General features: G+C 44.5%; 1 protein-coding gene across 14 annotated transcripts in view; it reads right to left on the bottom strand.

Annotated features, from left to right (window-relative positions):
* The window catches only part of ACACA (acetyl-CoA carboxylase alpha), a 159,514-nt gene that overhangs the window by 36,057 nt on the left and 111,394 nt on the right, over positions 1–12,063 (bottom strand). For all 14 annotated transcript variants that reach the window (XR_009960407.1, XM_062592431.1, XM_062592424.1 and 11 more), the window contains one exon: positions 320–463. Coding sequence is in view for 13 of the 14 variants with exons in the window: in XM_062592431.1 (XP_062448415.1) it covers positions 320–463 (144 nt within the window). In the remaining variant the exon portion in view is untranslated. The remainder of the gene's footprint in view (positions 1–319; positions 464–12,063) is intronic.

The raw sequence follows: 12,063 nt of genomic DNA, 5'->3' as shown, positions 1-12,063 counted from the left end.
AATTCACTGCCTATATACAATCCTGCTGTCCAGACTAGCGAGGAGACCATGCCAGTGGGGTGATGTGAAGGTACACTAGGCAGTGCCCAGCTTCCCCTTGTCCCAGTTTCTCCAGCAACCTAAGGTAAGATCTACTTTGTGCACTTCAATATCATAATCTCTAACGGCCTCAATCACATGCCTTAACTATTTTGCTCCATACACGCACAGAAAGACCTCAGATACACAGGGTTGGATGCATCCTCACCATAAGCTGAGTCTGAACAAAGTGACCAGAATAGCTAATGGCACCTTGCACTACTGCATGGCCAGAAATTACCTTTGGCATGTAGGAGAGCCACTGCAGAATAGTGTAGACTCCTTCAAAATCGTCACACACAGTGCCATGCGTCACGCCGTTGTTGTGCATTATCTGGATCCCGCCCAGCTGGTTGTTGGAGGTATAAACTTCCCGTCCAAGCACCTTTCAAAAGAAAAAGAGGAAAATCGTCAGAGGGTGGGATGTGGCAAGGAGGTGCTGGCTAAGGAGGTATGTGCAGGTCCATCCCTGCAGCAAGAGGGGACACTGAAGCATGGAGCAGCCCCTCACAATAGACTTTTCCAAGCCCTGCATGTGGGTAAGATTGTAGGGTATGAATAGTGATTCTTGTGGGGAATGCTACAAGTGGGGGAACCACGGCAGAGGACAGTGACATGACTTGCCCTTCATTAAAGTGCAGTGGAGCTGTATGTGACCAAGTCTCCAGAGTTCTGACCCAAGCTCAGTTCATTAATTCAAAATTGCGAGGCAATGGGTAGGGTGTCCTATTTAAGCCCTTAATGGGGGTGGGGACAACCCCAAGGCGCTGCAGAGAGGCCAGCAGAGCAAAGACAAAGCCCCACAAGCTCCTCAGAGGGAGTAGAAAGAGTAAGACTCTGACTGCTGGACTTTCAATTCTCTTGCATGGCTCCATCTCTAATCTCAGCCCAGGCACCGCAGCTCTTTTCTCATTCTCCTGCTGTCTCTTTCCATTTGCCCTCTCACTGACTGATACACTGATCTCTCGGTCACTCGGCTTTCTGCTCCACTGAGTCCATATTACTAATAACACCTCTGCCACGGCCAGTTTACCTCATGAAGGCAGGAGCACATCATTACAAAATAAACTCATAACTTTGACATTCTAGCAAATACATGCCGTTTGTTATTTTTATGGGTTGAGTCTTTCTAACAGACAGAGGGCATTACATACCTGCTTCATTTAGATCTTAAAAAAACCCTCAAACACAAACAATCTGCCCTCCCCCACCAAACAACCACAGCGGATCATTTTCGGAGAAAGGGCTATCCAAAGACAGGAGCAGCGTGGAGCCCAAGACAGCTCAATTCTTACGGAAGCTGTGCTTGGATCTGCTTTATCGGCATGGGTGCGAAATACCCACGTCCTGCAGCAAGCGCCTGAGATGCAACTCATCTCACTCATAGTACAGCCAAGCTCCACATTTCTCAAGATTTGCTCTTTTTTGGCTGACAGTTAGAAGGCTAAAACAATATGAAAACAGAAAATGTTGATCCGGTTATACAGCTGAACTGGACCAAGGAGCTTCCTTCCTGTATCATGTCAGTTCACCAGGGCTGGGGCCAGGGAGCCTCTGCACCCACATAAAGTATTGCCTAACTGATGAGGTAAAACATTATAATTAACTCCAAATTTATTTCCTTTGGAGGAAAGAAGACTCAGTAACCTGACACTTCGCAAAACTCATCACTGTACAAGCCCCAGACCATCCTCACAGAGCTGCCAGTGAGACATGAGCCAGTTGAGGTTACCTACAGAAGAAACCAAGGCACACGAGCTAAGCAGCTTGCTCAAAAATGTAGAAGTCACGACAAACATTGTGGTTGTGTAGGGAGAAGTCGGGTCTCCCTTCCAAGTTCAAACACCTTCATCTTCCTCTGTAAGAAAATCTGTGCAATGAAAAGGCCTGGTAGAGAAGACAGCAGTACAGATTCAGGTTCAAAGAAGAAGGAAAGCACAGGCCTCCAGATGTCAGACACAAGCCTAGCTAAATGCTTTCCACAGAGGAAAATAAAAATAAAGAGGATTTAAACTCTCCATCTACAAACTAATGCAAACGTATGTACATGCAAAATGGTCCTCTGCTGCTGCTTATCTAGAGACACTGTAGACAGCTCAGGTTTACCACCGCTGACAGGCAATGAAAACAGTCTAATATACCGCCTGCTCTCGCCCTTAAATCCCTTTTTGGAGATCAAGATAAATATGCAGTTCCTTTTCCTGAGTGCTCCAGACATTTCAGTGAAGTGGCAGAGCACTGTGAGGGTCTGTGCAATGAAATCCCTCTGTAATACCGAGCGAGCGTAGTATTTACTTGTCAGTGTTTGTCAGTGGAGGCACTGCAGTCCCAAGCTGCATTTAAAAGTTGTCCTGATGAGAGCGTGCTCCCTTCATTTGTATGACATATACGTCCACCCGTGTGCGTTCAAGCCTCTGTGCCGGGTGTGGCAGCAGGGAGAGGTGACAGTGCTAAATCAGACCCTGACTTAACCACAGCCAAATGCACAGCCAGCTGCTCCCCGACGTTCCCTAGTGCACGAAGGATACAGCTGCGGGGCTGTTGCCAGGCTGGCTGCTAGCCCCTAACCCACTTCTGCACATGTGCTCTCGGGAACGATCAGAGATCCTGCCAGCTTGCTTCACACACAGATGCAGACTGGACTGGGTGCCAGAGGTTAAAAGGCACTGGAGGGCTAGCCAGCCCATAGATGATGACCGTTCGCTTCAGAAAAAATGAATGCAATAGCTCATCCCTTCAGCTCTGCTAACCACCTCATCTCTGACCCGAGAGGACTACATTTTTAAAGGCTGACAAGTAATTCAATCTCCAATTAACAATTTTAAATGGTGCAATGCATATTGCTATATAAATGTTTCTGCAAGAAAATATCCAAGGGTGAAAGAGAATACAGCTGCTAGAGAAGTCCAGAATCGATGTTTCTGCAAAGGACTCAGATGTTCCACATTCAGCAGAGGCATGAGCAGGATTCAGAAATGTTGCCAGGTGAGTTAGAGAGATGCTACAAACAAACTCATAAGAAAAAAGACTGCATGGGAGTAAGCTCTGTATCTGACACACCAGGATCTGTGAAAAGGGTAAACTTCAAACCTTGAGAGTTTGGGTCAGCGAAGGTACACTGAGTCACATAGAGTAGGAGGTTAAGAAGTGAAAGTAGCATTTGCCCAAGTCTTACAGAAGGCATCTGTGCAATGCCTGACAACATGCACGGAAGGGTTTGGTTTGCAGAGCAGGTCTTTCCTAGGAGAAAGGTTACTACTACTCAAGGGAACAGTCAAAGATGCAGCTACCAAAGAGTCAGCCACCACACAACAGAGACCAAGAAAGGTCCAGCAAGGGGGATGGCAAGGAACAGGTTCAAGATTTTTAAAGCTCAGATATATAATACACATATAACTGAATACTGGTAATATTTGACCTCTTGCAGATCTCGTACTTCATTGGCTGGCAAAGACAGACAAAAAAGAGCAGTCATGATTAGCAAAGCACCAGACAGTAAGCCTCTAGCACCAGAAAATTTGCTTTAAATTAAAATTTCCTCCACCTCTCTTCTTAATTGGGACAACGAAAAAGTGAAAGCCATGCAAAATCCAGAAACCATGCTTCTGGCCACCCGAAGTTTGACATGCTAACAGTAAAACAAGCTGTTGTGGATTACTGTTCCCACACTGAAGATCTCAGACTTGCCCTTTCTGAAGTTTCTAGCAAGGACCCCCTTCTTCCGTTATTACTGCTTTCCTGCTTGTTTGCCCAGTGCCTTTTCTTTTTGGGCATAATTTCCTGTTTTGGATACAGCAACAGCAGGTTTGACATTTCCGAGTTAGATGCAGCAACCGCTGCCTCCTTCAGCTGGACGGGATTAGCAAGCAGGTCTGGTTTCCTCCACGCAAGCAGCCAGGCCACTCCTCAGCCCCCTTCAAGCACAAACTCCAACCACAGCCAAAAAAGCAGGACTGCCACTGGATACCCCTTACACAGTTCTGCCAAACAGCCTCCTGCTCACCATAGATCCAGCTCAGAGTCACATAAGCCACTCAGTTTCCCCCTCTTCTGCTCCCAAAGACAAACCTTTCAAGCATGCACAAAGGAATGTATTTAATAGGACCCACAGGACAAAACCATTCCTCTGCACCTCCATCCCACCAAAGTGATGCAGACACTCAGTGAAGAGGTCAAAGGAAACGCGAGATCTGGAGCTGCATGTGCTACAGCTCAGCTCATGATTGCATGAACACATGCTACTTTCTGGGCAAGGCAGTTTTTGATATTACATGCTCACATAACACACAGGTAGTATTTTCAACACTGACTTAATTTTTTCCACGCTTCTCTCACAATTATAATAGGACACCGCATTTCTCTATTTTACGAGATCTTTGGGAAAAGTACAAAGGAGAGGCAGGATTCTAACAGCCTTTCCAGCCATTAAAAGACTGTCCTCAACAGGTTTATAGGCATGTCACATGCATTTTAATCATTTTCTGGCACTTCAAATGGTGATGACCAGCTGTTTTCCCTGTCTCTTGTCTGAGCTGCTAGTTAGTTGAGATGTTCACTGCAAAGCTGGTATATAACTGCAAACTTGGGTGGCTCAAATGTTTCATCAAAGATGAATGATGTGAGAAAATGACAGTAGAGGCCTTGAATGGGAATCATTACGCAACAAAAGTGCTGTTATTATTCAGAGTATATCATGTGTTTATATCAAATGGGTCAGATTTTTATCCAAATTATTTCAATAATTGCAATTCCTATCCCACAATTTATATAATCTGCCAGAAATCTGAAGCAAAAAAAGGCACATGCACATAGTATAAATAGCCTAGTTTTCATAAACAGGCAGAAATGATAAAAATGAATGTCTCATCAGAAAACACAATGCAGGAACTTAAAACCTGTCTGCTATTATGTGCAGTCAAGCCTCAGCAGGTCTTAGAGTGCTCATTTCTATCATTCAGCTCTTCTCCAGCACATATCAAGTCGTTAGAGGGTAAAATAGTGGCAATGCTGAGCAAGAGAACCAAGCCGAGTTCGGATGCCAGCGAGAGCCGTGCTTCTCCGCAGACCCCTTCCTCGAGGCGTTAAGCCTCCTCACACGGCAGCACACTGCAGACACCTCCTCTCCGCCTGGAAACGGACTGCGGTTCTTGCATTTCTAATCTATGAATGTGTGCAGTTCCTGCACTTTTAATTTATGAGCGTTCGGTGGGGGACCTTTCTGACTTGGGAACATATTGGCTCGGTCTAATGCTTGGAGATTATTAAAGTCAGAGCTATACTCCACTATCAAGTCTACAGATCTTTTATTTAGAAGATATGGTGCTCTAAATGCACAAAGAGCTCCCTGTCACCTTCACATTAAAGCCCCTAGTGCCTGGTAAATGGAATTATATAGCTGTCATCTCCTTTCCCCAAAGTTTTAAGAGTACAATGGGCTCATTTTTTCACACTCCATCCCAGCTTCAGAACTAAGAGACCTACTTTGTATTGATTTAAAGTCTCAGAAATAAATAAACCTGCTTCACCAATGTGATTCACAAGAAATTCATGATACACTATTGCATGATATATTTCAAGCTGTGGCTCCAGCTCTTTTTTTCTCTGGTGAGTGATGGGGGAGGTGGGAGGTAGGGGGAGCTGGGGGGGAAGCTGACAGCCTGATGGTTATTGGAGATGGCTACTGACTACAAATCCAGAAGCAGGTCTTGCTGGTGGAGCCTTTTTCTTTTTTTAATTTGGTGAGATCGGAGGGGGAAGGGGAAGGAGCAATTGCACTTCGCCTTGGAGACAGCAGGGGAAGACACATCCAGATGGACAGTGCAACTACAGTCTGTCCTTCTGCAGCACCTTCTCCCTGAAGATCCCAAACCACCTTACCAACGCAAAGAGACCAAGGCTCCACGGCTGATTAGATACAGAAGAGGCATCCTCTCTGTTTGCAGAGGGCAATATCAAATGTTACTGGGAGGAAACAGTTTTTCCACCCTGCAGGAATTTATAGGAACTTTTGAAAAGAAAACCTTCTGCAAAATTTTATTTTCTGTTGCAATCCAGAAATCCTAAAATGTGAACAAATATTAGGCAGGGTCAAGATGTTTGCTCCCAACCTCTGAAATATTTGTTATAGATATTATAAGTAAAAGAATAATTTGGAATGAAAATTCAGGTAGAAGAAAAAAGAGCTTTTCATTTACAAAAGAAGATTCCAAATAAGAAATTCGTCAAAACTGGTACTTTTTCCTGAAGAGTTTGTTTCAATGAACTGGCATTTTCAAATGAAAAATGTCTTGTCAAAAAAATCCTGCCTAGCTCTCCTTTCACGGTGTAGGGAGGCTGTGTGTTTTGCTCAAGGTCACTCCATCAGTCAGTGGTAAATCAAAAGGACTCAATATACTTTGCAAACTAAAATTACAGGCCCCTATTCTACATGGTCCAAACACTCATAAATCCCATCTGTCTCAGACAGGGGTTCCCTAATCTAGACACTAGTCCTATAAACTATATTAATGATTTGTCTCCACAGTACTTAAGATTCTTGTTTTGGTTGTTCTTTTAGTCTCCTCAACCCCAACAGATCCCTCTGATTTGGAGATCATCCAAGGCTCCAGCTCACGTACCTCTTTCACCAGTTCACTTTGCAGTGTGAGTCTGGGCTTAAACATGAGGTATTTTGACAATCTTCCAGTTACTGCTGGACCACTCAAGTATCCAAAATGACAGAAAATTTCTCTGTAATTCACAAGAAAAGAGCCATAGGGAGGCCATCCAGGTACCACAAGAGGTAGCACAAGAAGTATTTCCTAGGGACACCTCATGACAGGGAAGGTGAAAGACCAGCTATACTGGGACGTCTCTGAAAAGTGCCTCCTTCTCAGAGTCAGGTACCAGAGTCAACCTGTCAGTAAAAATATGCCCTAAAAGACAACCAGGAACTGAGACACGATTCCTGTTATATGAAGTATAGATGGGTTTAAAATACACAGGAGCTTCCCTGGAAGGTACAGGGAGAAATTTAGATAGGCAGAATATGAACCTACGCTAAAAATCCTGTTTAGTAGGAATAAATATCCACACGCATACACCATGGCCCAGGCACCTTCCACATAGATAAACTGATCAAGATCCATATTAAAAATGATAGAAAGAGGGAGAAAAAAAAGTCAGCAAAAATCTATTAGACTTTCTTCCCTAAGCAAACATAAAGGGACTGATAATGCGATGTCTGGAACATAAATCTTCTCTAATGGGAACAATACACAAATATCACCACTTAAAGAAAGGCAATTAAAAACAAAAGGTAGAAATGGAAACTGTTTTTTGTTTATTTGTGCTTGTCTGAACTCCAGGCATCACTTTGCCTCCATCCATGTCCCTGCACAGAGCAAAGGCCTTTGTGCTACCAGGACAGTCATCAAACAGCCACTACTAGTAGCTGCTGCCTTGCACCGACATGACTTTAAAAGAAATGAAATCTCTTCTCCTCCTCCTGCCCCAGTGCTGCTTAACTGAGACCGGCTCTTCCAAGAGCTCTATTCTGATCTTGGTTTTCAAACCAAACTGGCTTTGCTGGCACTAGAGTAAAGGTGATCTACATCAGGGAGGTCCCTCCAGCAGCACCCTGAGATCCTTCTTCCAAGAGAGCCTCCACTTGTGACACTGTTCTTGGTCCTACCATGTCCTCTGCTGCAACCATCCAAGCAAAGCACAGCAGCCCCTCCTGCTTCCTCCCAGCTGGAGCCAAGAGCGGGGTAACCTTGGTGAGAGCCACAAGAGGTACTGACTAACACATAATGCTCTTGAAGTGTCAATTCCTGTTTGACATTTCTTAGGCCCTCTTTGATTAGCATTCTCAAACACATTGCACCCATACGTATCTTCCTAATAGTCTTGCTGTGCCACTACAGAAAGATTCATATCATGCATTAATAATTATAATGCTTCTTTGAATGACAGGGATGGCACTTGCTGTTCTAACTCACATGATTGCTCTCACATGATTGCTTTGATCTAATCCCAAGACTGGAGTCATCTTGAGCAGATACTAAGCTAACCCTGCCTTGAATCTCAAAAGATGACCTTTCCCACATTCTGTATTTTGTAGTAAAATTCCCAAACAGTATCAATCTTGCAGGGCCCTTTTTTATTCTTCCAGATTGTGAAACTGGAGGGTAAATATTACTGCCTGCAATACTGAAGACTGATTGCTCATACACGACAGACTGACAGGCTGCGTAAGCTTCCTATTCCTCACCCCACAGCTCTGCCAACGAACCTCAGACCTGACATGGCAGCCTCTCGCGTGGGCGCAGCACCACAGAAAGCACTCTGCCTCTCCTCCTGAGTCCTGGCCACGGCCTCACCCTGTCACTCGAGTCCAGGACACCAACAAGCTCTGCACGCAGCACAGACAAACAACACCCCAACAATCAGGCAGGGTACGTCCACGTGGCAGTCAGAAGAGAGCAAAGAGAAGGGCTGACAAGCATCATGGTGTCACTTGGGCTGAAGTGCCCGAGCACACTGGTTTCATGCTACCCCACGTATATGTTGCTCCTCTGACTGCAGTGGGGATGCTCCCATGAAATCTGACCCTAGATTTATGCAAATGGATCCACAAACCTCAAAAGAAACCACAGGGATCCAAGTTCTAGCTGTGATAGTCAGTTCGATTCAGGACTGAATTTAAAATACAAGGATATTGTCTTCTGGCCCTATGCAAAGGAGTTGTTAGGGTGTTGGATTTTAAATGCAGATTGTCAAAATGATCCTTGCAGCAATTACGGTCTGTTGTATCAACAAGTCCTCAGGGACTCGTTCATAGCCACACGACTGACATATGCACTACGCTATCTTGACACAGCGTGGCACCTATCATGTTAATGTCTTTACTATGTGCAAGCAGTGTCTGTACTAATGAAAGATGCATTCAAGAAAGGTCATTGGACATTTGCGGGTACTAGTTTTTGTAAGTTTGATATTTACATATTGCACTAGCAAATCACCAACCTTCCACTAATGGTTCATGTCACAAACACATAAAGCTGTTATTCAAAAATACTTCCCACCCCCAAAATCACCAATTCACATTGCCAGGAATGGTGCATTTTTAATTCAGTAGATTGGTTCCTGAGCTCTCCAAGGTCTAAACTACTTTATACAAACTTTATAGAAACAGAGACATTGTTTAAATTAAGATCATTCTGAGAGCAAGTATTTCTACATGCAAGTTAGACACCCTGAAGATGGCCACGCCAGCAGCGCACTACCGCTTGCAGGTACCATCCCACTTATCTCTAATAGTGTTTGCATCTACAGCGCTTCCCACCTGATGAGCTCAAAATACACTGCAAATAGAAATGAACTGAGCTTTGAAGACCAAAGTGTCAGCAGGTAACAGCCAAATCCATTTTGATCAAAAATGACATACCACAACCAGGCAGTCATTTGGCTGCAGACTGGGAAACGAAGTCTAGAGTTCTGGTTTTTAACTATGATTTGAACTTTTCATATTTTGGGGGTTTTTGACGGTTTGCCTTTATTGCCTCTTTCTCCACAAGGACATATACTCCTGGCAGGTGACATCTGTCAAGCTTGTGCTTGGCACGCTCTTTTCCACTAGTTACATTCTGAAAAAACTTCCCTTTAAAATGAATATAAGGGAAGAGATGCTTGCACGTTCTTGACAAACCAGATTCTTTGGATTCTTTTGTCAAAATACGGGGCAGACTAGCTGATGAGAGAGAATCTCCAAAATTACCAGTCATATAAGGCTTCTGATGGACAAGGAACCAAGCCTGAAACTATCCATCAGAAGATGCTTCCCCACCAACACACTCAGCCAACACATGCAAAGAGCAACCTGGCATAGCTTCCCAGACAGTGCAAGCTGTACTGTAGCTGCAAAATTCCCATTCGCTACCCTCTCTCCAGGAAGAGCAGGTAACTGACCACATGTGCACACACTCCCAGAAGCAGCTAACTCAGTGCTGCTCATGGACCTGTAGGTAACATTAGACAGATTTACATCAGGTTATCCAGAGATGAAAGGCCATTTTATTAATTTAGTACCCAATGAAGCTCCATACATAAGAATGGATACTTGAATCCTGCTAGAAGCTGAAAATAGGTGCTTTTTCATTTCCTCTATATCATAATTTGGAGACTAACCTAAACTTTATTTAATAGCACATAAATAAAACCACAGAATAAGAGGCCATTCTTTGCAGTTCCCTCTTATCTTTTGTGCATGATTGCAGTCTACTCCAAGTTCACCAATTACTCTTTATTTTTCTACATAACCAGTCAACATTTTTGGACTGGCCCAGCAGCCAGAGAGGCTGTGCCGACTCCTCATCTGCTGGCGTCCATAGCTCCTGGCCCAATCCATGGGTGCATCTCCCACTCTTTTGCTATGGGAACTCATTGCTCTCGACAGGAGCTTGTGCTGGAGCTGCAATGTGCAGTGCTTTTGCAAAACGTACAAGTGGAATTTCTTTGGAGGCAGATGCTCTGATCACGCACTCTTCAGTAGAGGGAAAGTCATCAAAATACAAGGTAGAGGTTTTTTCTCAGAAAGGAAGTTCTGTGATTTCTTTAGTTGTCCTAGCTTACCTTCACAGACCCAGTACGAAGCAAACAACACAGCAAGGAAAGAACTTCAAAAAGATAAACAAGACCTTTGAGTACAGCAGACGCAGTAGGCACTTCTTGTCCTGAAGCAGAGCGAGTAGTAACCTTATGGTTGAGTGAGCTGCAGAGCCTCCAGTGGAGACGCAGGAGATGCTGCCACTGAACCGCGTCCCTCCTGCGACAGGAGCAGCCCTGCTGCGTATCAAGGCAAGGGCAACACTACAGTCACCGGAGATGCACACGGCAGCCAAACCTCTTCTCACAACAGTCCCCCAGGGACATGGGACACGGATGTTTTGGGCACTTGGTACTTCACAGCTTGGCGCCACGGGGCCCCAGGGACAAGCGTAACAGAGGACAGACCCAGGGCCTGAGGAACCTTTCAGGCAGCCCAGATCTGGAAAGTTTGGGCAAAAATAAAGCTAAGAGGTTGAGCTAACAAAACAATCTGCTGGCTAGATGCTTTTCCTTCACCTCACCCAACATGTGGTCAGCCAGTGTCCGACAGGAGTTAAGACAAAACTTTCTGTGTTTCCATGATAATCCACTATGCAATTTCCTGCACTTCACTAGAGCAGCGCAGTACTGACCCGAATCAAATCAGGATCCTTCTGCTGGCAGCTCTGATGAAAGCTGGCAATGCCGAGATGCTTCCTCTCGGCACACTCCACTCGCCAATGCTCTCCATATTCCTGCCCTTCAGGCCAGGCTATTCTCCCTTTAATAGTAACATATATCACTGCAGTGTATATCAACCCAAATCAACATTTTTAGAAGTGACCAGTCACTCCAGCTGTCCCATCGTGAAGTGCGCTGTGTGGGACAGCTCTTTGTTAGCACTCAGGAAATAACTGCTTGAGATACCAGGCTGAACACAATGAACTGAGGTGTTTCAAATTAGTAGCTGTTCCTGAAAATCTCTGCCAAAGCTGGTACCCTCCACTCCCCCAAAAAGAAAAAGAAAAAAGTCTAGAACATAATTCCATAGAGAAAATGTGATTGAAAGTCACCATTTGTTTACACTAACAAAACTGTCTTAAAGACAGAATTTCTTTTAAACGTGAAAGACAAGGTGCAAACTGATTAAAAATAGATCAGAAACAGACTTGGGAAGATCCTTGTGAGGACTGAAATGAAATGTAGCTCTGAAAGCTTGAACCATATAAGCAATACACATTAGACTGAGAGCGATGGGCTTTTCAGCCCTACTTCTATTAAAAAGAAAAGCAATGGAAATTAACCTACTAGTGAGAGGCAGCACGTCACCTATCTCATATGAAATTCAACCACGTTAAGCTTATGACGAAGAAAAGGAGTTGAGGGAGGTGGAAAAAAACGGGAGGCAGGGAAAGTTAA

This window comes from Rhea pennata, chromosome 20, assembly GCF_028389875.1.
Source record: "Rhea pennata isolate bPtePen1 chromosome 20, bPtePen1.pri, whole genome shotgun sequence".
NCBI lineage: Eukaryota > Metazoa > Chordata > Aves > Rheiformes > Rheidae > Rhea > Rhea pennata.
Note: the sequence above shows the minus strand (reverse complement) of the source record. Positions and strands in the feature narration are given on the sequence as shown.